This window comes from Raphanus sativus, chromosome 6 (assembly GCF_000801105.2).
Source record: "Raphanus sativus cultivar WK10039 chromosome 6, ASM80110v3, whole genome shotgun sequence".
In the NCBI taxonomy this organism is placed as follows: domain Eukaryota; kingdom Viridiplantae; phylum Streptophyta; class Magnoliopsida; order Brassicales; family Brassicaceae; genus Raphanus; species Raphanus sativus.
The window spans coordinates 49,604,202-49,623,949 of record NC_079516.1 but is presented as its reverse complement, the minus strand read 5'-3'; the positions used below and the strand labels follow the sequence as shown (position 1 = coordinate 49,623,949).

The 19,748-nt window shown below is 36.6% G+C and overlaps 5 protein-coding genes across 5 annotated transcripts; 2 read left to right on the top strand and 3 right to left on the bottom strand.

Moving 5' to 3' along the window:
* Positions 1–6,808: 6,808 nt before the first annotated feature.
* Positions 6,809–7,548, bottom strand: LOC108809844 (zinc finger protein ZAT11). Its single transcript, XM_018581981.2, has one exon. The coding sequence runs from the start codon at positions 7,435–7,437 to the stop codon at positions 6,898–6,900; it is 540 nt and encodes a 179-aa protein (XP_018437483.1). The 5' UTR covers positions 7,438–7,548; the 3' UTR covers positions 6,809–6,897.
* A 1,171-nt stretch (positions 7,549–8,719) lies between these two features.
* Positions 8,720–10,847, bottom strand: LOC108806401 (diaminopimelate epimerase, chloroplastic). Its single transcript, XM_018578506.2, has 8 exons — positions 10,360–10,847; positions 10,143–10,213; positions 10,017–10,074; positions 9,755–9,934; positions 9,572–9,656; positions 9,404–9,463; positions 9,227–9,300; positions 8,720–9,089 (listed from the first exon to the last, which is right to left on the bottom strand). Exons 1-8 carry the CDS (start codon positions 10,789–10,791, stop codon positions 8,973–8,975), a joined length of 1,077 nt encoding a protein of 358 aa, XP_018434008.1. The 5' UTR covers positions 10,792–10,847; the 3' UTR covers positions 8,720–8,972.
* Positions 10,848–11,349: 502 nt separating this feature from the next.
* Positions 11,350–12,642, top strand: LOC108806327 (mitochondrial import inner membrane translocase subunit TIM17-2). The gene is made up of 2 exons (XM_018578413.2): positions 11,350–11,504; positions 11,673–12,642. The coding sequence occupies exon 2, from the start codon at positions 11,685–11,687 to the stop codon at positions 12,357–12,359; it is 675 nt and encodes a 224-aa protein (XP_018433915.1). The 5' UTR covers positions 11,350–11,504; positions 11,673–11,684; the 3' UTR covers positions 12,360–12,642.
* Positions 12,643–13,309: 667 nt separating this feature from the next.
* Positions 13,310–16,398, top strand: LOC108805833 (uncharacterized). The gene is made up of 4 exons (XM_018577792.2): positions 13,310–13,547; positions 13,870–15,353; positions 15,432–15,597; positions 15,707–16,398. The coding sequence occupies exons 2-4, from the start codon at positions 13,887–13,889 to the stop codon at positions 16,303–16,305; spliced, it is 2,232 nt and encodes a 743-aa protein (XP_018433294.2). The 5' UTR covers positions 13,310–13,547; positions 13,870–13,886; the 3' UTR covers positions 16,306–16,398.
* Positions 16,350–17,946, bottom strand: LOC108805836 (protein SODIUM POTASSIUM ROOT DEFECTIVE 2). The gene is made up of 3 exons (XM_018577796.2): positions 17,206–17,946; positions 17,011–17,098; positions 16,350–16,701 (listed from the first exon to the last, which is right to left on the bottom strand). The coding sequence occupies exons 1-3, from the start codon at positions 17,785–17,787 to the stop codon at positions 16,541–16,543; spliced, it is 831 nt and encodes a 276-aa protein (XP_018433298.1). The 5' UTR covers positions 17,788–17,946; the 3' UTR covers positions 16,350–16,540.
* Positions 17,947–19,748: the final 1,802 nt, after the last annotated feature.

The window sequence follows — 19,748 nt, the reverse complement described above, 5'->3', positions numbered from 1 at the left end:
TAAACTGTAAACTTTTGGGTATAACGTAAACACCAAATCTCTCTCTCTCTCTCTCTCTCTCTCTCTCTCTCTCTCTCTCTCTCTCTCTCTCTCTCTCTCTCTCTCTCTCTCGGCTTCATCTCTCTCTGTTTTTAATAAAGTAATTATAGTGTTTTAGTTTATATAGTTGCAATATTATTGCTAATAAGAAAGGAAATACGAAAGTAAATGCAAAATTAGATTATGTTAAATAGATATCTTATAAGGTCGAAGTTTAGATATTTAACTTTTTTTTACATATTTGAGACTTGGTAAGCAAGAAAAATATTTAGTAGGTAAATATGGTAAGCAAGAACAAAATTTATATTTTTTTTACTGATTCAATTCGATGCATACAACGTTACATGCATAACGCAAGCCTTCCTTTGAACGCAAGCAACTTTACATGCACAACGCAAAACTATTGTTATACCATAGCAGCAAATGTTTGATCACAATGCAAGACTTCCTTTGAATCGCGTATGGCTTATCACCAACGCAGCAAACGAACCCGAGTATAGTCTTGTAAGATATAATGAAAACTGAAACCCGAGTAATATCTTATTTTCAAGATCGTTTTACCAGGTTTCAGAGCAATCACCTTGTCAAATTATGAGACCATCGTCGGCATTATCAAATGTCTAAGGGTTTTATTTTTTTTTATGGAGTTTAAGATACGTCGACCCTTAACGCAACTTATATAATATACCCGGGACTGATGTTTGCTCGTCCCTTAGCTCTCCCATAGCTCTCCTTGTTTGCTCGTCCCTTAACGCAACTTATATAATATACTCGGGACTGATGTTTGCTCGTCCCTTAGCTCTCCCATAGCTCTCCTTGTTTGCTCGTCCTTTAACGCAACTTATATAATATACTCGGGACTGATGTTTGCTCGTCCCTTAGCTCTCTCATAGCTCTCCTTGTTTGCTCGTCCCTTAGCTCTCCCTGTTTACAAACGGCAAACTCATACGATTTCGCCTTCACAACTGAAGTTCAAGCCAGTTGTATGTTCTCCCTAACTTTTGTCATCCTCGTCTACGCTAAGGGCTGCCTCATCGATCTCGAACTCAAGAAGACGCGACAGAAGACGGCAAGAAAGACTCGGATCCTTGAATCGTCGAGATTGAAGGATCCTCAAAGTGTTTCGCATGAAACCATTGGCAATGAAACACAAACTCAACCATTGGCAATGACACACAAGAATCCTCAAAGTGTTTCGCATGAAAACATTGGCAGAAGACAGCAAGAATGACTCGGATCCATTGGCAATGTGCTGCTCAGGATCCATTGACAATGTTTCGCATGAATGAAAAAAAAAAAGGGTTACGTTTCTTCTTATGGATCCAAATAAGGAAACAAAGCAAAGAATTAAATGTTCCGTTTTTCTTAAACTCCCTCACAGAGTGACACGTGGATCCGAGCCTTCTCATGCATTCTCACCAAAATCGTTTAAGGAAAATCTAAAAAATGCAAAATCGTTTAAGGAAAGCCTTAAAAATGCTTCTCCTTTAATATATAGGGGATTTGCTTAATCATACATAATTAAGCAATGACGTGAATTATCAACTGCTGTTTGCTCATTCACGAGAATCACATGCAATGCTGCGCCGTAGCAGAATGTGATTTAAACTCTTTTATTATTAACATAAATACAACTATTTTGTTATTGATCATTTTATAAGGAGTTAACATAAGAAAATGACATTGATCTCATATTTAACTCTTTTGATGACTCAACATCCCACTTAGAACAATAGTTAATGCTTTTACGATCTCCAATGCAGGCAATTAATCGAATTTGGACCATCGGGTTCGTTGGGATTAGTTCCAGTCCTTACTAGTGTCCTAAGATGTAGGAAAGCACCACCACCGGCCCAAATTACAGAAGAATACAATCAAAACATATTTTTTATCTTTTTGTGCAACCAATTAAATAATTGTTTAATCAATGATTGCTCAACTATAAGGAATATATCGCATACTATTTGATACGACATATTCATACTAATACGTGTTGGTATATATGCACGCTAATGTGATATCATAATCATGCATCATATATCTTTTACTAGTTTAAAATTTGCAATTTTGGTGGTCATACGCTATACTGCCGCCTCATTAATAACCAATAGAGTTGAGCAATACCGAGCATATGATGGATTAGCGAGTGGAGAATATGCTCTTCCCAAATAATGCATTATGCACAGGGTGCTGAGAAATCAATGATATCTCATATATATTGCTTGGACGATGAATCCGTGTTTGGCTATGAACAATTGTAAATACTATATATATAAGCCTTATGAATCTAATACGCGATAAAATAATCTTGGAGTTGTATATCCTCACTAATTTGTTAGTTTTAAACCTAGGATGGAGTGTCCAAGTCAAGCGAAATCCAATGCTTAGGTTACTGCATGGATCCACATCTACGTACATATATGCTGAACCTATGGATCCCGTGCAACATATAGGCCCTGTTCGTTTCGTGATCTGGACGCAGCATCCAGACGTAGACGCGGACCGATGTTCGTTTGATGTAAAATAAGAGTTTAAGTTGGACACAGCATCTAGATATTTTTCATAACTCATACAGATTTTTCAGGATTTCTGGATGAGATTTTTAAGTGTTTCTAGAAACAACAAACTCATCCAAAACTATTAAAAGTCGATAATACCCTTAATTTATCCCAAGAATTACAGAGTTTTACATGAAACCAAATTTTTCCCCCAAAACCGGAAATCAGATTTTTCCCCCAAAAACCGGAAAATCGAATTTTTTCCCCAAAACCGGAAACCAAATTTTTCCCCCAAAACCGGAAAACCGAGTTTTTCCACCAAAACCCGAAAACCGAATTTTCCGCCAAAACACAAAAACTGAGTTTTCCGACCAAAACCTGAAAACTGAGTTTTCCGCCAAAACCAGAAATAAAGTTTTTCGGCTAAAACCGGAAAACTGAGTTTTCCCGCCAAAACCCAAAAATCGAATTTTTCCTCCCAAATCCGAAAACCGAATTTTCCGCCAAAACCCGAAAACCGAATTTTCCGCCAAAACCCGAAAACCGAGTTTTTCGGCCAAAACCGGAAAACTGAGTTTTCCGGTCAAAACCCGAAAATCGAGTTTTCCGGCCAAAACCCGAAAACCGATTTTTCCGGCCAAAACCCAAAAACCGAGTTTTCTGGCCAAAACCCAAAAATCGAGTTTTCCGGCCAAAACCCGAAAACCGAGTTTTCCCGCCAAAATCCGAAAACCGAGTTTTCCCGCCAAAACAAAAAACGAGTTTTTCCGCCAAAACCGGAAACCCGAGTTTTCCCACCAAAATCGAAAAACCGGGTTTTCCAACCTGAAAACCGAGTTTTCCCGCCAAAACCCGAAAACTGAGTTTTTCCGCCAAAACTGGAAAACCGAGTTTGCCAAAACTAGAAAACCGAGTTTTCCGGCCAAACTCGAAAATCGAGTTTTTCCGGCCAAAACCTGAAAATCAATTTTTCCTAGTCAAAATCGGAAACCTAGTTTTCCGCCAAAATTAAAAACAATTTTTTCCGACCGTAAATAGGTTTTTCTGCTAAAAAAAGTAATGATATTAATATTAATATTTTACATGATCTTTTTAGAACAAATAAAATAGTAATTTAGGTACCCATGGGTAAACCTATATCAATATTCATTTAATTTCATCAAAACATATTTATCTCTATGAAAAGTTAAAACATGAAAATTTAATTTCATTTTTTATAAAAAATAAAAAATTGAATTTAATGTTCATTTTTATTTATCTCTATTTTATTTATAGTTAAACATATTTTTTACAAGTTAGTTTCACTTTTAGATATAGTTATATATGTTTAGACCAAAAGAAAAGATAAGGAGTTTTTGGTCATTTGACATAAAATTCATCTAGATACAAAATTACAGAATACAAAACGAACATAACTGCATCTAGATACAGTTTCCAGACGCATGATCCAAAATTTTCAGAATCGCGAACGAACAACATCTGATTGCTGCATCCAATTACTGCGTGCAGATGCCACGTCTAGAATTGTCATCCAGTTCACAAAACGAACAGAGCCATAGACATTCGGTTATTCAAATACGGTCTCCATCTTCAGAATCAAAACTCGGTACATCGAATTATACTCAACATTATTATAAAAATAAAAGTAATGTTCATGTTTAAAGACACGCATGCATTGTATTACATATTTGTCTTTTATATTTGTACTTGTTCGAATGAATATACTTTGTAAACTAGAGATGTGGACCATGTGATGGTGGTGGTCGATGATGAGAAGTAGTGGCTATCACATGTTATTAGCTCTTTTTATTGGTCGCTAGAAATGGCAATTAATTGTGTGCGCTCACTAAAATAGAAGACCTTTACAGATTCAGAATCAACTATATTGCAGTGCTATTTTATTTGTTATTATTACCCACGGATTATTACAGTAATACTTATTTTAATGTTTTGACTCTCTCTGTTTCTAAAAGATTCATATTCTAGAAAAAAAAAATTGTTTCTACAAAATATATTTTTTTTGTATTTTCAATGCATGTTTATTAAATAATTATAAATTTCAAAAACCTTAATTGCACTTATTAGTTTTTTACTGACTTAAAATTACGGAAAAATAATCACAAAAACTATGCAAATTTAATGTGTTTTCTTAATATGTGTAAAAATCATAGAATCAGGATTTTTTAGAAACGGAAGGAATATTAAGTACTGTAATATTTATGGGTGAGCTAATATTTTTTATTAACAATAAAAAGTTGAATTTTAGAAAAGAGGAAGTCAAAACCAAACCATAGTCCAATCCTTAAGAATAAAGAAAATGTGGATCCTTAGTAAGGAGTTGGAAACGTTTACGTGGACCATGCTTCAATTTGTTCAATCTTATCGTGCCAATTCAAACCCTGAACACCATTGAAATAACCAAAAAAGTAAAAACAACAATAGACATGCAAGGCATCTCAGAGACTCATGTTTTGCTACAAGTTCATAAGGTATATTTAAATTTTGAAATCTTTAATTAGTTCCATATATGCAGGACTGTCTACGAGGGTGATTGGTTGGGATTTAACTTGCTGTTTTAGCTTTATTTATTTTTAAAACAACATATCTAACCACTTATGATGTAGCTTTAGTTTTAAAATTTAAAGTTACAGCAAAATTTTACCAATCAAGATGTAGATTTATTTTTCAAAGTTACAGCAAAAAAAAAAACTTCCTTTTTCTCTTTATTTTAGTTTAAAGTGCCACATCCCTATTTTTTGGGTTGTAGAAGTTTTAAAATCAAAAAGGCATTTATACTTATTAGATAAACATAAAAACAGAAATTATCAATTAAAAAAACCCACGGGCAGCTCCATATTTTTCAAGCACAAGTAAGTCTTTTATTCTCATCTTCTCTTTTGTCTTAATTTCTTTTGCTCTTAACGTAGAATTTCTTTGTCATACAATAGAATTTCTTTTGATTATTTGTCAAACTCATCTTCTTCGTTACGGTTGACTGTTCTTCTTATTTAAATTATTATAACTAGATCTTTTTTTGTTTGACATTAAGCGTGTATCAAAATTGTTTATGAACAATAATTAAAATGCATACATCATCGTTTATCACCATCTTCACGTTACGAGCACGTTACACTACGATTAAACGTCTATTGTAATTAACATGCTTATATTACATGCTTTTATCCATGAGATTTAAAATATTCTCATGCCACTTCTATTGTGTTTTACTATTATTAGATGGTTTTTATCATAAACTATTAAGTTTTTGGGGGTTTCAATAACATAAAAGTTTTTTATATATTACATTAAAATACTACAACCAAAAATTTACAGCTACAATTTTTATATTGCCAATCATGTTTTATTTTGAAATCTACAGTCAAATAATTTACAGCTACAGTCAACATAATTACAGCAAAAATTTCTGTCAAAAATCTACAGCAACAAATTTACAGCTACAGCCAAAACACCTACAACCCAAATTTTAAAGCTAAATTTTTACAGCAACAGCCCAACCAATCACTTAAGAAAGTCATTATGCCAATACTGTAATGATTATCTTTCTTATTTCTTACTTGAAGGTAAATTACAATATTATTTTGTTCTCTTTTTTTGATGTCTCTCCATAAAGAGATAGCTCTATAATCTATTTATAGAGAAAATTAGAAACCTTATATAATGATTGATCTATAACTGATATTAAGGCTCTATTGTTAATCCAAATCATTTCGTTACATTGTGATCCGGTAAAAGCTAATATAATATAACTGAACTTTTTATTAGTTTTTTTAATTAGTTTTTGTTTTTATGTGCAGTGACAAAAAAAGTTTTTGTTTTTATGTAACATACTAACATGGATTGATTTCTGTCGTTGTTAAAGAGAGGAATTGTTTTGGAAATATGAAGTTTGAAAATATGAGTTGATTTATATAGGTAAATTTGGTTATGAAAGAAATGTATAAGTATAATAATAATACGAATAATGATTGAATACTCATCCAAGAAAGATAAGTTTCTCCTGAAGCAAGCGAGAACTTCATTAGTATTTAATCGACTGTTTGTTCATCATCCTTTGGGTAGACGGATCATGTTTCATATGATTATACTTTGGTTAGTTGAGCCCACCTTTTGGCCCAGTAATGATCATGTTGTACTCTCGTTGCAGAAAAAGAAAATGAAACAATTCAGCTAACTATTTCGCATACATGACATACATCTACATGACAACCAACAATGAACATAACGTTTGAAAGAATTTTTTTTTTGTCAACACGTTTGAAAGAATTAATTAAGACAATGGAAGAATTATAATACAAAATAATTTTGATAATCTAAACGACTGAAAAAAACAAAAACTAAACTAAACAACGAATTTCATATCTATGTTGGGGAAAAACGTCTTCCCAAAAATAGTTTCAAGATCATTCTCTAAGGGAGTTAGATTCAAATCCAAAGACAAAACCCTCTTGCTACTACTGCATCGTTTCAGAACCGGCACGTTAGGAATCACGGGAGATATGAGCTGCGATGGCTCCACCTTCGTGCTTGACCTATGCCGTCTCATATGACCACCTAAAGCCTGTCCAGTCCCAAAACTCTGACCGCATATCGAACACTCGTGAACACGAGTTCCATTATAACTGTTGGTAACATGCTTCACCTCTTTCTGGTCAACGGATAGCTTTGGCTTCTTATGGCTTGCTCGGTGGCCACCTAGGGCTTGAAACGAAGAAAATTTCCGGTTACACGTTTTGCACTCGAACCGGTTACTTGTATTGCGCTCGGTATATTGGTTCACATCGACTTGTTTGACTATGGAGGTTTGTGATAGTATCATCAAACATCTAGCAATGTCTAGATTCTTGATGGATTGTTCGAACTCAGATCTCTCTCTCTTCATACTTTTTTGGGTTGGTAAGATTTTTTTAAAATAAGAAAGCAAAAGAAGCTTTTGTTTGTTAGAAAATAAGATGGAATTGAATGAGAAAGTTTGTAATGAAAGTTGAGAACTTGGAGTCACATATATATACAAGCGCTATACCTAAAAGTTCGACTTTTTGTAGTTTGAACTTTGAACAAAAGGAGCTGTGTACTAACCTAATATAGTAATATTCTAACAACAAACAGCACTGATTGTTTGACTTTGGAACAAATTTGACATTTTCAGTTTCACCCTTTGACCGCCGAACGCAATGCATACCAAGCCGGCTGAACATCTAGGATAGTATCGTCTTTTTAGCATTGTATCATCACATACGTGGTTCTTAGAAACTCCTACTAAAAATGTGAATCGTATAAAAAAGAGAGTTAGAGTCAACAAATATACACAACACAGATTAGATCCAGCAATTTGGTTTCTCATGGACTTGCTTGCCACGGTTATTAATTTAATATGAACATCTTACCATATTAATACATACTTTAATATACACTCATTATCTTCTGTTTTCTTTAATATATATAAGGTTTCCAAGAAGAAACATAGACTAATCATTGGAAAATCCAGCCGTCATGTATATTATACAATGGTTGAAGTTAAAATATACATACAATGGAATTGCGTATATTGTTTTAAACTTGGATGACGTTTAATTACATAAACAAGTTAATCTAAAGTCAAATCAAAATTTGAATACAATCATCATTGAAACACATGCACTGGAGTATGGAGACCAGTTTAAAGCCTCTGGATACATTGTACTAAGTCATTGTCTGTCTAGATGGTAAGAGCTCAATAATTTTCTCTCTATATTTTTTATCATTGAGAACGTCATCAGTGATGTAATGGTGTGATGACATCAGTAATACGTGAGAGATATGAGCAAGTCAAAGCAAAAGTGGTGGGACTAGATATATATATATATATATATACACATGTGCTTATTTTGACTTTATTATGTTTTCTGGAAAAGCAAACAATTGTCTTTTCGTTCTCTGTTTACTTTTCCCTTTTCATACTTGGTTGATCGGTCTTATGCAAGAATATAGGTAACCAACTAATCCATATCAACAAAAGGTTGCGTACGATATATAACTTTCACACGCTTAATCTTGTAGGCTAATCTAGTTAATGAACTCAACTGCCAAAGCGTGAAGCTTATTTTTTTGGGGTCTAACCAATCATATGTTTACTTGTCCAACCGTCGAGTTGTTATAATTCTCCATTAGTTTAAGATTTGACATGAAATGAAAAGTGGTTTCGTTTTAAGAAATACATAACACACAAAATAACTTTTATGGTGTGTTTATACCAAACCATAGAGAAATCTGTTTTAGCAAAAGGGAAAACACAATTAAACAGAAACAATAAGAGAAGTGCATCAAATGTTTCATGTCATCTCTCGTAGTACTCCATGATACTACAATGCAGAAAGACAGCAGAACTCAAGATGGTAATATTAAGACTGAATCACAACAACACAGAAGCTAGTTTCATTAGAGAAGAGCTGAACCGTAGAACACCAAATCCGCAGGACCGGTCATGTAAATATGGTTGTCCTCCTCTTTCCACTCAATCTCCAACGGTCCACCAGGTAGATCCACCGTGCATTTCTGTTCCACCATAAATTTAGAAACATGTGTTTATCACAAAGTGTGAGATAATGCCCTACTTTAACCAAAATTGTAGTTAATAACTTATGCGGTTCTTCATCATACTTTAAAATGAAGAAGTTATTAAAAAAACTTACCCTGTCTGTTCGACCTTCAAGGACTGCTGCAACAACCAGAGCACAAGCTCCTGTTCCACAAGCCAAAGTTGCTCCTACAGTTTGAAGTTTATGCTTTTTAAGTATGATAAATGATATACATAAAGATTGTTGTTTATTTATTAAGTAAGATATATATATATTTTGGACTTGGCTAACCTGCACCGCGCTCCCAGACACGCATTTTTAAATGTGAACGTGACAAGACCTCCACGAATTCTGCAGATAAAAGTTTAAAAACATGAGAACAGACAATGGCCAAAGAGATATCACTGCAACCGCCAGTGAAACTTCTATCTATCATGTAATGAATGAATCTACACCAACCTGTGTTAGTTCGAGCTGGGAACATCTCATGGTGCTCGAACTTAGGACCAATCTCTGACAACTTCAGCTCATCAACTCTCAGATCCTGGACCGATGCAAAAACAGAAAATCACAAACTCAATATTACATACATAATGTCCTTCTTTTTTTATAAGTTTGTACCACGGTAAGTAAACGCCGCACCTGTCCATCCTTAGTGCCAAATGTGATACAGTGAGGGTTCCCCATGCTTACACACGTCACAATCCAGCTCACTCCATCAACTACCAGCTCCGCAGCAACAACAGACTCACCTCTGTTTCCTACCAATCTCGTAGGCACATCCTCTGCTCTAAGAATCGGTTCCCCCATATCAACCTTAACCTGTATCAAATACCAAAACAGAGAATTAAAAAAAAAAAAAAACTTTCTCATGAATTTCAAAAGAAAGGTGGTAACTTTCAACCTGCCCATCATCTTGAATCTGAGGAACGATGAGGCCAGCACCAGTATGCATTGTAAAACTGCAATGAACAAAGAGCATGAGCAAAAGTGTGACCCTATTTTTAACCATTATTTCTGATTACAATACCTATGCTTTCCCTGTAGATTCTCAATCTCCGCAATGAATCTTGCAAAGCATCTAACTCCATTGCCACACATCTAACCAAACATATAAAAAAACAGAGTCTTTTATAGCTCTCGATTCCAAAAACAGAGTCTTATGTACCAAAAACAGAGTCTTTTGTAACAAAAACAGCAAAAACAGAGGATTGATTAATCAAAACAGAGCCGAAGAGCTTTGTTACCTCAGGTTCACTACCATCCGAGTTGAATATCCTCATAGTGTAATCAGCGCCGTTAGTCCCAGGCATGGCAAAGATGACTCCGTCGGCGCCAACGCCGAAGTTTCGATCACAGAGCTTCACAGCCTGCTCCTGAGTAACCTTAGGCTCTGACGAGTCCCTATTGTCTACCAGAATGAAATCGTTCCCGAGGCCGTGGTACTTGACGAAGTGGAGGATTCCGCTTTCCTTCTTGTCGAGGAAGGTCTCCGGCGATAGTTTCTCCGCGGCGAAGGCGCTCATGGAGGAGGTCGCTGAGACGCGGAGGCTAGTGCTTTGGAAGGAGAGGTTGAAACGGAGAGAAGGTAAAGATCGGAGGCTCCTGGAGAAGGTATGTGAGAATTGGCGTGATTGAGGCGGGGAAAGAGTGACAGTGCTCGTGGCGGCTATCTCCATCGGTGGTGCTTCGTCTTTTTTTTTTGTTTCTTCCTCTTAACTCTGTAAGAGTGTCTCAATGTCTTTTTGAAGCAAATTAAAAAAAAAAAAACGTTTAAAACGCAACGCCAAAAAAAAAAAAATTTAGGATACTTCTAGGTTGAGCAGGTGAAATCAGAAACCAAGATCCAAACCAAACCAAAAAAAACAAAATCTATATCAAACTTGAATTGTAAAAACTAAAAGTACAAGAATGAAATTAGTAAAAATGATATAGAATGTAGAGATGTATCTACGAACAGGTATTACAAAGACCAAAAAGTCGAATAATTCAACAAAATTCAGTAAATTAGCAAATGAAATAGATATTTAAAACGTAAATAATTATTTATAAATATTTAGTTACATGTCTTATAGTTATATATAATATTTTAAAATAGTTAATTTGAAACTTACTAATTAACTTCTAAGTTCATATTCAAAATATATTTTAAATGATATTATAATATGTAAATCTAAATAATTCCTGATCATGGGTCAACCGGGTCTAACCGGCTTTGTGAAACGTTAACTATGTCTGGAAAGTTTCTATTTACCGCACAACCCTAATAAAAACCCTCCAACGCCGTCTCTCCTCTTCTTCTTCTTCCTCGCTCGCGCGTCGCGCCTCCGTCACGGTTACTTCACTCTCCCTCTCTCTGTCTCAAACTCGCTCATCTTTATCGATTCCCCAGGTAAGCTTCCCTCTCGTTAAACCCTTCTCGTGGATTCATTTCCAATACTCAAAGTTCTCAACTTTTCCCAAGTTTCGTTAAAACCCTAATCGCCGAAAGAAAAAAGCTTTAACCTTTAGCAACACTATAGATCCAATCTGAAACCATTCGATCTTCCTCTTTTAACAGGTTTTTGATTTGATGGGAACTCCAGAGTCATCTCGCGAGCCATGCCCGGACCGTATCCTCGACGACATCGGCGGGGCCTTCGGCATGGGAGCTGTGGGAGGAGGAGCCTTTCATTTCATTAAAGGGACGTACAACTCCCCCAAAGGAAGTCGCTTTATGGGAGGAAGACAAGGGGTGACGATGCACGCGCCTCGCTTGGGAGGCAGTTTCGCTGTCTGGGGAGGTTTATTCTCGACGTTTGATTGCTCCATGGTGTACCTTAGGCAGAAGGAGGATCCTTGGAACTCCATCTTCGCGGGTGCTGCGACCGGAGGGTTTCTGGCTATGCGTCAGGGGCCTAGCGCGGCTGTGAGGTCTGCGCTTTTCGGTGGGGTTTTGCTTGCTTTGATCGAAGGAGCGGGGATTGCCTTGAATAAGATGTTGGCTCAGCCTCAGCATATGCAGATGGAGGAAGGGATGATGATGCCTGGAGGAATGCCTGGGATGCAGCAGATGGGGCAGCAGATGCCTAATCAAGGGCAGGTGATGCAAGAGAGTACTGATTCATCACCATCACCAACGTCATGGTTAGGAGGTTTGTTTGGTAAGAAGAATGATGAGGCGCAGGGGCAGACGAGTAGTGGAAGTGAAACAAAGGTGTTGGAGAGTTTTGATGCGCCTCCAGTGCCATCATTTGAGTACAAGTGAGCTTGATAGATGGATGGATCCTATCTTGTTGCCTACTGGTGGCTCTTCAGAGCAGTCTGTTATGTTTTGTGGTGGTAGTCGATCTATCATCATTTGTTTCTTCTGCAGAATTATATAACTTGTTCTTGGAAGAACGAGTCTACTCTTCCTTGGCTTAAAGTTTTTATGTTTTAATCTTCTTTTGTGCTTATTGTGAAATCATTCCACAACTATTTATTTGAATAATGTACTAGTATTTTAGAGTGGGAATGTTTGAGCAATGAAAATGGATTCATTTGGATCACTCTCTGTCTCTTCTTAGAGTTGTCTTCACCCAACAACTCAAAAAACACTGTCACTATTGTAGACAAAGGTTCAAAAAAGCACAGTGAAGTGGTCAGACGCCTTTCTTCAATCTTCTTGTGTTTTTTAGTCAAGGTCCAAGAGAGGTGAAATAATATGATATTAGTAATAACCAGGGAACATTATGTATTTGTTCTTTTGATTGGCTATTAACAATTTAGTTATATAACCCTGGTCTTGTTTTTTTTTTTTTGAAACACAACCCTGGTTTTGTTAGATGAAATAATATTGGCAATAGTGCTTTGGGATGTCTTTTGATTGCGCTTTGGGGATGCAATAGGAGCAGGTTGTCTGCATCTCTATTGGAGTATGTATCAGTGTGTATCTGTCAGGAAATCTAAGTCTCTGTAGATAGGATTGGAGGACTTGTATACTATGAACTTTTAGGTTTAGGAGAAGTGTAATCAAAGAGTAGTTGATTCACCCCATGAAGTAGTAGTAATGATGTCATTCATATAGGGAGTGCAATGGTTTTCAAATTTCAAGTTGTACCGGCCGGTTCAGTAAGCTGTTGGGGAAGACAAATTATAAAATAAAACAAAAAAAATTATTAATTAATTTAAAAGTTTGAACATTCAAAAGGAAGAGTAAATCAAACCAACCCACTCTTCTCTTCAGTCTCTCTCTCTCTGTCACGCAGGAGTCGTCGTCGTCTTGCTTCTCTCTCTCTCTCTCTCTCTCTCTCTCTCTTCCTTAATGGTTTCTGGGAAATGTTGTTTCCGATCTAGTTGACCTTCTTTGATCCTATCGTGTCTTCAAAGAGTGAGTGAAAGATGAAGTCTTTTCGTCTAATTTAGGACCGATTCGTTTCCACACAGTAGCCGGCAGCCACTTCTTGTCAAAAAGGTTAGAATTCATGTGATGAAAGTTTGTCTCTTTTCTGAGTAATGTGAGCCTCATCACCTAATCTATTTGCCTCAAAGTTACTATTTTTGATAAAGCTTTGATTCTGGAGCAACAGAGACAAAAACATATCTCTCTCTCTCTCTCTCTCTCTCTCTTGTCTTTGTTTCTTTTGAGTAAAACTCATTGACGAGAACCAGTTGTTAGAATTTTTTTTGTTTCTGTTGAGAAAGCTCATGTCTTTATATGTTTACTAGTCTCAGACGCTTTTTAAGATAACAGTCACTATGTATTGACTCCCTTCATGTTGTTTGGTGTTTTGTAGTAAGGACTAAGGAGAGAATGTCAATGCAAAATGGATCTAAAAGGAGTTCGCCTAGCATTATAGCAAGATTGATGGGTCTTGATGGTCTCCCTCCTCCTCACATACAACTCAAGCCTGCGGAGAATCAACATCGCAGGAGGACGATATCATCTGATAAAGCTCGCGGGAAGCAAACATATGGTGTTGATCATGGATCCCTTAGGAAGGGGTCAATAGATGAGCAGAGATTCAAAGACGTCTTTGAAGTTGTTTTGGACGCAGCAGATGAAGGGAAGGGGAGTACAAGTTTGTATCAGAGGAGGAGTGTGAATGCTAATAATAATAATCTAACTGAGGCAGAGATGGACTTTATACGCCACAAGTTCATGGAGTCTAAGCGTCTATCTTCTCACGAGAAACTCCGTTATTCTAAAGAGTTCATGAAGTTCTCCAACAACAAAAACCATGTAGACAATTTGGAAACTCTCAAGGTGGACAGAGAGTTCTTAGGGAAGAGTAGTCACATATCACCACCTCAATGGCATCATGGTGATGGTGTTGACGAGCTGTCAAAGAAGCAGTGGAAAAAGACAAGTGGTTTGAAACCAACTGAGATTGTTGTTCTCAAACCTAATCTTGGTAAGCCACAGACTTGTGCTACAACTCTTCCATCACAGGCTGAGGCCAGGGAAGATCTCAGGCTTCCATGCACCAGCAACCCTAAAGGTAATGAAGATGTCTTTCTTTTAGGAAACAAGTCAAGAGACTCCAGAGAGATTGCCAGAATAGTATCTAGACAGTTGAAGACGAGTTGTGGCAACGAGTGTTCCACAAACTTTGATTTGACAAGGTTTAGAGGTTACACAGAGGATGAAAGCTCATCATCCGGGAGTTGTGATTCTTCAAGAGCAAGAACTGGCTTTAGCCGCAAGAACCACAGACGGTCTCTGTCTTCCAGGTCACCGGAGTCTGCGAGTAAGGAGGCCATGAGGAGAATGTCCGAGAGGTGGAAGCTGGCACACAGTTCCGAGAGAGAGATAGAGATTAGAAGAAGAAACACATTGGCTGATATGCTTGCAACTTCAGATAGAGAAGCGAGACTAGCAAGTAAAAGGCTTGAGAGACAGGCTGAGTTGCAAGATCCCATTGGAATTAGTAGTAGAGATGGTTGGAAAGACACTGGCAGAAGAAACTTTTCAAAATCCAGAATGATCATGCATAAGGAAAGAACTTGTAGTCACACGATTGTGCTTCCTAAGAAGCTAACCACGCGAGATGGATTAGTGAAGGGGAGTGCTTCTCACAACTATCATTTTTCAGACAGTAGCTCCTCAGAGATCAACAGAGCAAGTTCAAGTAAAAGTCTAAAAACACAGAGCAGCTTATCAGTAGTTCATGCGGAGTCAGACACTGAGAGTGTTTCAGAAGACTATGAGGATGCCAAGAGTAGTACTCCATCCTTAGAACCACTCGATTCGTCAGCAGTTACCTCGTTAACTCACAATGTAAGTGTGAAAAGTAACGTTTCAACATCATTGGTTTTGTGTTCTGGTTCTCACTCTATTCTTTTGATGATGTTTCAGGATATATCAGGCAGGCAAACCGAAGAAGCCGATCATTGTTATGTCCCTCAACCACAGCCTCAGGAGAGTGCAGAGGAAGGAGATCAACCAAGTCCACAAACTTCTTCACACGATGAGTTTTCATCTAACTCTGAGTGCTTTGAGAGTCTTAGCGCTGATCTCCAAGGTATCTCTCAATCATATCTTATTTGATGATCCTTTGCTTCTTTCACAGTTTTGGTTTATTTTTTCCTCTTAAGATATGTTAAATTGTTTGAGTTCTCTTCATTTTCCAGGGCTCAGAATGAAACTTGAGCTCCTCAAACGCGAGTCAGATACTTACACTGAAGGAGACATGATCGTTTCAAGTGAAGAAGACGCAGATCAAGAGGTATCATCCATAGCAACAGATGAGATAATGATCACTCATGAGCTACAAGAAGACTGGAAGTCTCTGTACTTGGGTGATATCTTGGCAAACTCCAGGTTCAGTGACTTGAACCCGACAAGCTTCTTGGCGTCATGGCACTCTTCTGAATCACCTCTAGATCCATCCTTGTTTGATGATCTTGAGAAGAAGTACTCCGGTCTGAAAACCTCAACCCGGGTAAAAAGGAAGTTTGTGTTTGATAGGATCAACAGTGAGATTCTCGAGTTATTCGAGCAGTTAACTGATTTCAAACCCACAAAGGTCTACCCAATATGGGATATAAGCAGGATATATGAAACGCTGCCAGAGGTCGTGACTAGAAAACACATGAAAGAAAGGAGATTGAAGGAGTTGCAGTTGCCAAACTTGGAAGATAGCATTGAAGTGATAGGTAAGGAGATTGAAGAGATGTTGACAGATGAACTCATAGCAGAGCTAGTAGTGATAAGAGATTGTCTTAGATAAGTTACATAATATCTATCACTTTATACTAAAACATTTGTGAAACAAAATGCAAACGTTTAAATTATCATAATTCATAAAGATTGAGGTTGGATATAGAGTTTCAGCTGTGTTGCTGAGTTATATCACAAGATTAAAAGTGGAATCTATTTGAAGATAGGCGTGGTAAATTCTGAAACTGTACCGACTGATTTCACTACAAGAGAGAGAGAGAGAGGTAAAACAGTAAAAAGGAAAACTAGGGATTTGGAGTTTGCAGATTTGGCAATGGGAGTGTTGGAGTAGTCCAAAACTGAGCATTTTTAACCTTTGAGATGCTATCCAATATTTCCAAGGGAGTGATGTCTCCAGTCACTGTCACTTTCTTTGCAACAAAATCTATGTTGAATGATGTCACACCTACAAATGAATCAAATTCATTAGTACTTATTAACCAGCTTTAGACCAGAACCGGTTTTAATGATGAAGTAGACATGCTCGGGTATACCAGACGAAATAACCAAAATCAAGCAAACCAAAAATAACATTAATTAATTTTTATGATTGAAATTTTGTAACTATATTTATATAATTATATATCTATGTATGAGCACTGGAAGAGAGAGTGGAAGATCATCTCATCTAAGCTATTTGAAAATAAAACCGGTCTCTAACCAAATAAAGAAGAAGAAAGTGGCATTCACGTAAATAAAGGAATAATCAATCTACCTTGCATTCTGGACAGATGTTTCCTAACTTTGGCTTCACAGCCTCTGCAGTGGAGAGACACTTTGAGAACAACGACCTGCTTCTCCTCCTGATAAATGATAATGCAACTCTAATCATTACCTTTTTTTATCAATTATCACCATTTATTTACATTTTGTCACTCTTCATGCTAACAAACAAAAAACAACAACTTACCTGGTCTGAACCACTACCACTACCAGAAGTCTTCTCTTCTGTCAATGACGACACCGGCTTTATCTCTTCACTAGCTGGAGGTTTAGGACTAAGAGCTACTTCCTTAACCGGATCCTGACCTTCAGACCCGTTAAGAGAAACCGGTTCGGATCCTCCCAAAAGAAACCTTGTAGAACCGGGAGGGGTTTTGGTAAGATCACATGCGGGTCTCGCAACACAGCTGAAACTCTTCCTCGCCAAGCTGATGTCACTTGTGATGAGCTTCAACAACGCCGCAGCTCCCCCTCCACCTCCACCGCCGGTGCTTTTTCTGCCAGTGAAGCTCCTCCTGCCCTTGTAGATCTCTAGTGTCTTGTTACTGATCATCTCTCCCTCGGCGGGGGAAGCAGGTATTCTGATGTAGTCGTCGACAGAGGATCTCCGGCCATCTTTGATGATGGGGTTGTGGCGGTCGATAGCTCGGCTGCTGCTTTTGTCTTCTTTGTCGGCGGCGACGGTGGCGGTGGTTGGTCTGTGAATGTGGTCCATGCTTGAACATATGGCTGTTGATGCTTGAGAAGCGCAGAACATAGGTCCCTTCATTTTGGTTTTCTTTCTTTTGAAAATAAGATACCAAAGAAATAAAAATGTACTGAAATGTTGTAAGAACTTGAAGGAAACGTTGAAGCTAGAATGTGTGTATGTGCATCATATAGAGACAAACGGAGTTAAGGAGTGTAACGCTCATATATATGAGTTATTTGTCCATATATATATATTGTGTTGCATTGACCGGTCATGATAATTTTTTTTTTAAAAACAATGCTCAAATGTTTATACTTGGTTACATCAGCAGTACTCGATTTGATGGATTATAATTACGATTGTTGAACTTTAAAATTATGTGTGTTTAGGGTTCGAATCCAGCCGCAGCGAATACTAAGTTCACTAATTATGATAACATAGTGACCCAAACATGTTAGAGACAAAACATTGTTACATATCTGGGGAAAAACAAACGACTATTTATATTTGGATGGACATGGACCATATGATACCTCCTAAGTATCTCGGATCCTTTCATATAAAAATTACAAATATGTATTTCTACATTATGTAATGTAAACAAAAAATACAGTATAATCTAAACTGAACAAAAAACTTACTAAGCATCCTTTATTTCAAAGTTAAATGGAATTCCTATATTTTGGTGTTTGTTACCTTTCACAATTGCCAATGAATTTCCAACGCAAATTCAATTAATAATAGCGGAATGGTTCTTGTTTTGTAGATTCATTTCACTTTAAACTTCTTTTTTTCACTTCACTTTAAACTTACATTTTGGATTCCTGATAACAATTGGGATATTAATGCATTTTTGAACATTCAAAATGAACTGGTAATAGTAGTTTTGTACAGTATAATATTTTAGTAGTTTGATTCTTTATTTTATTTTGATGACAAAAAAATATCTTAGTATTATTTTTGCAATTTTCTCATTTCACTATAGTACATTTAACAAGCTATATGATACTCAATGGCTTGTTTCATTTCATGTCATGATGATATGGTCGTAGCACAACTTGGGATAACTAATAACATTAGTAACCTGATAATAAGTTAACTTTCACGTAGGAGTTTAGAGAGTGTACGTTTGTTCGTGGTTGACCCTCAAAACCAACAACTTATGTTAGTATACCGCTACTGAATTTTATGAGATAAATACTACTCCGTTTCATACTAAGTGTCGTTGTAGAGATTTTTTTTCGTTGCAAAATAAGTGTCGTTTTAGCATTTCAATGCAAAATTTATTAATTTTATTCTGCATTTTATTTTTCTATTGGTTGAGATGTATGAGTAATGATGTTTTTGTATGGAAAATATACAAAATTTAATGATTTCTTAATCCGTGTACACAACTCTAAAACGACACTTATTAAGAAACAGAAAGAGTAGTATCTAGACAAATTTTATACATTAACACATAAGAAAACACAATTATTATTTGTTAATATATTGCATGCTTACTGTCACTGGATGGATAATGCCGGGCGTGGACCGTGGGACATCCTACTCACGAGATATTTTCCAAATCCTACTTCAATCTTATTTATTTCATTTTTGTTTGTTTGTCTGTTTTGTTTATTTATATGATAAATAAATCACTGAATCTGCGTCAGAAAGAGACGAGACATATGGCAACGGTCGAAAAAAACAGATAAGAAAATAACATCTTGAGAAAAGAGTAGTAATGGAGCTTTCCGTGTAGATGGACAACGTGATGCTTGAATGTTAGAGCCGGACAGAGCTTTTGTATGATTACCACAAATTTATCTATCTTTTTGCTCAGCTTTTCAGTAATTAACTAATATGATCTTTTATTGAGATTGTAACAATTAGGAACATAAGGAATATTCTGCGTTTGGATCATTGGATGTAGGGTATATCCGGTTTTAACCTTTTGATTGTATAAAACTCTAATCGTTTTGCTCCTAATCCTCAAGCTAAAATCAAGTCCACGTGATACTCTATATGATTTATATCATACATTTGGCTTATAATTT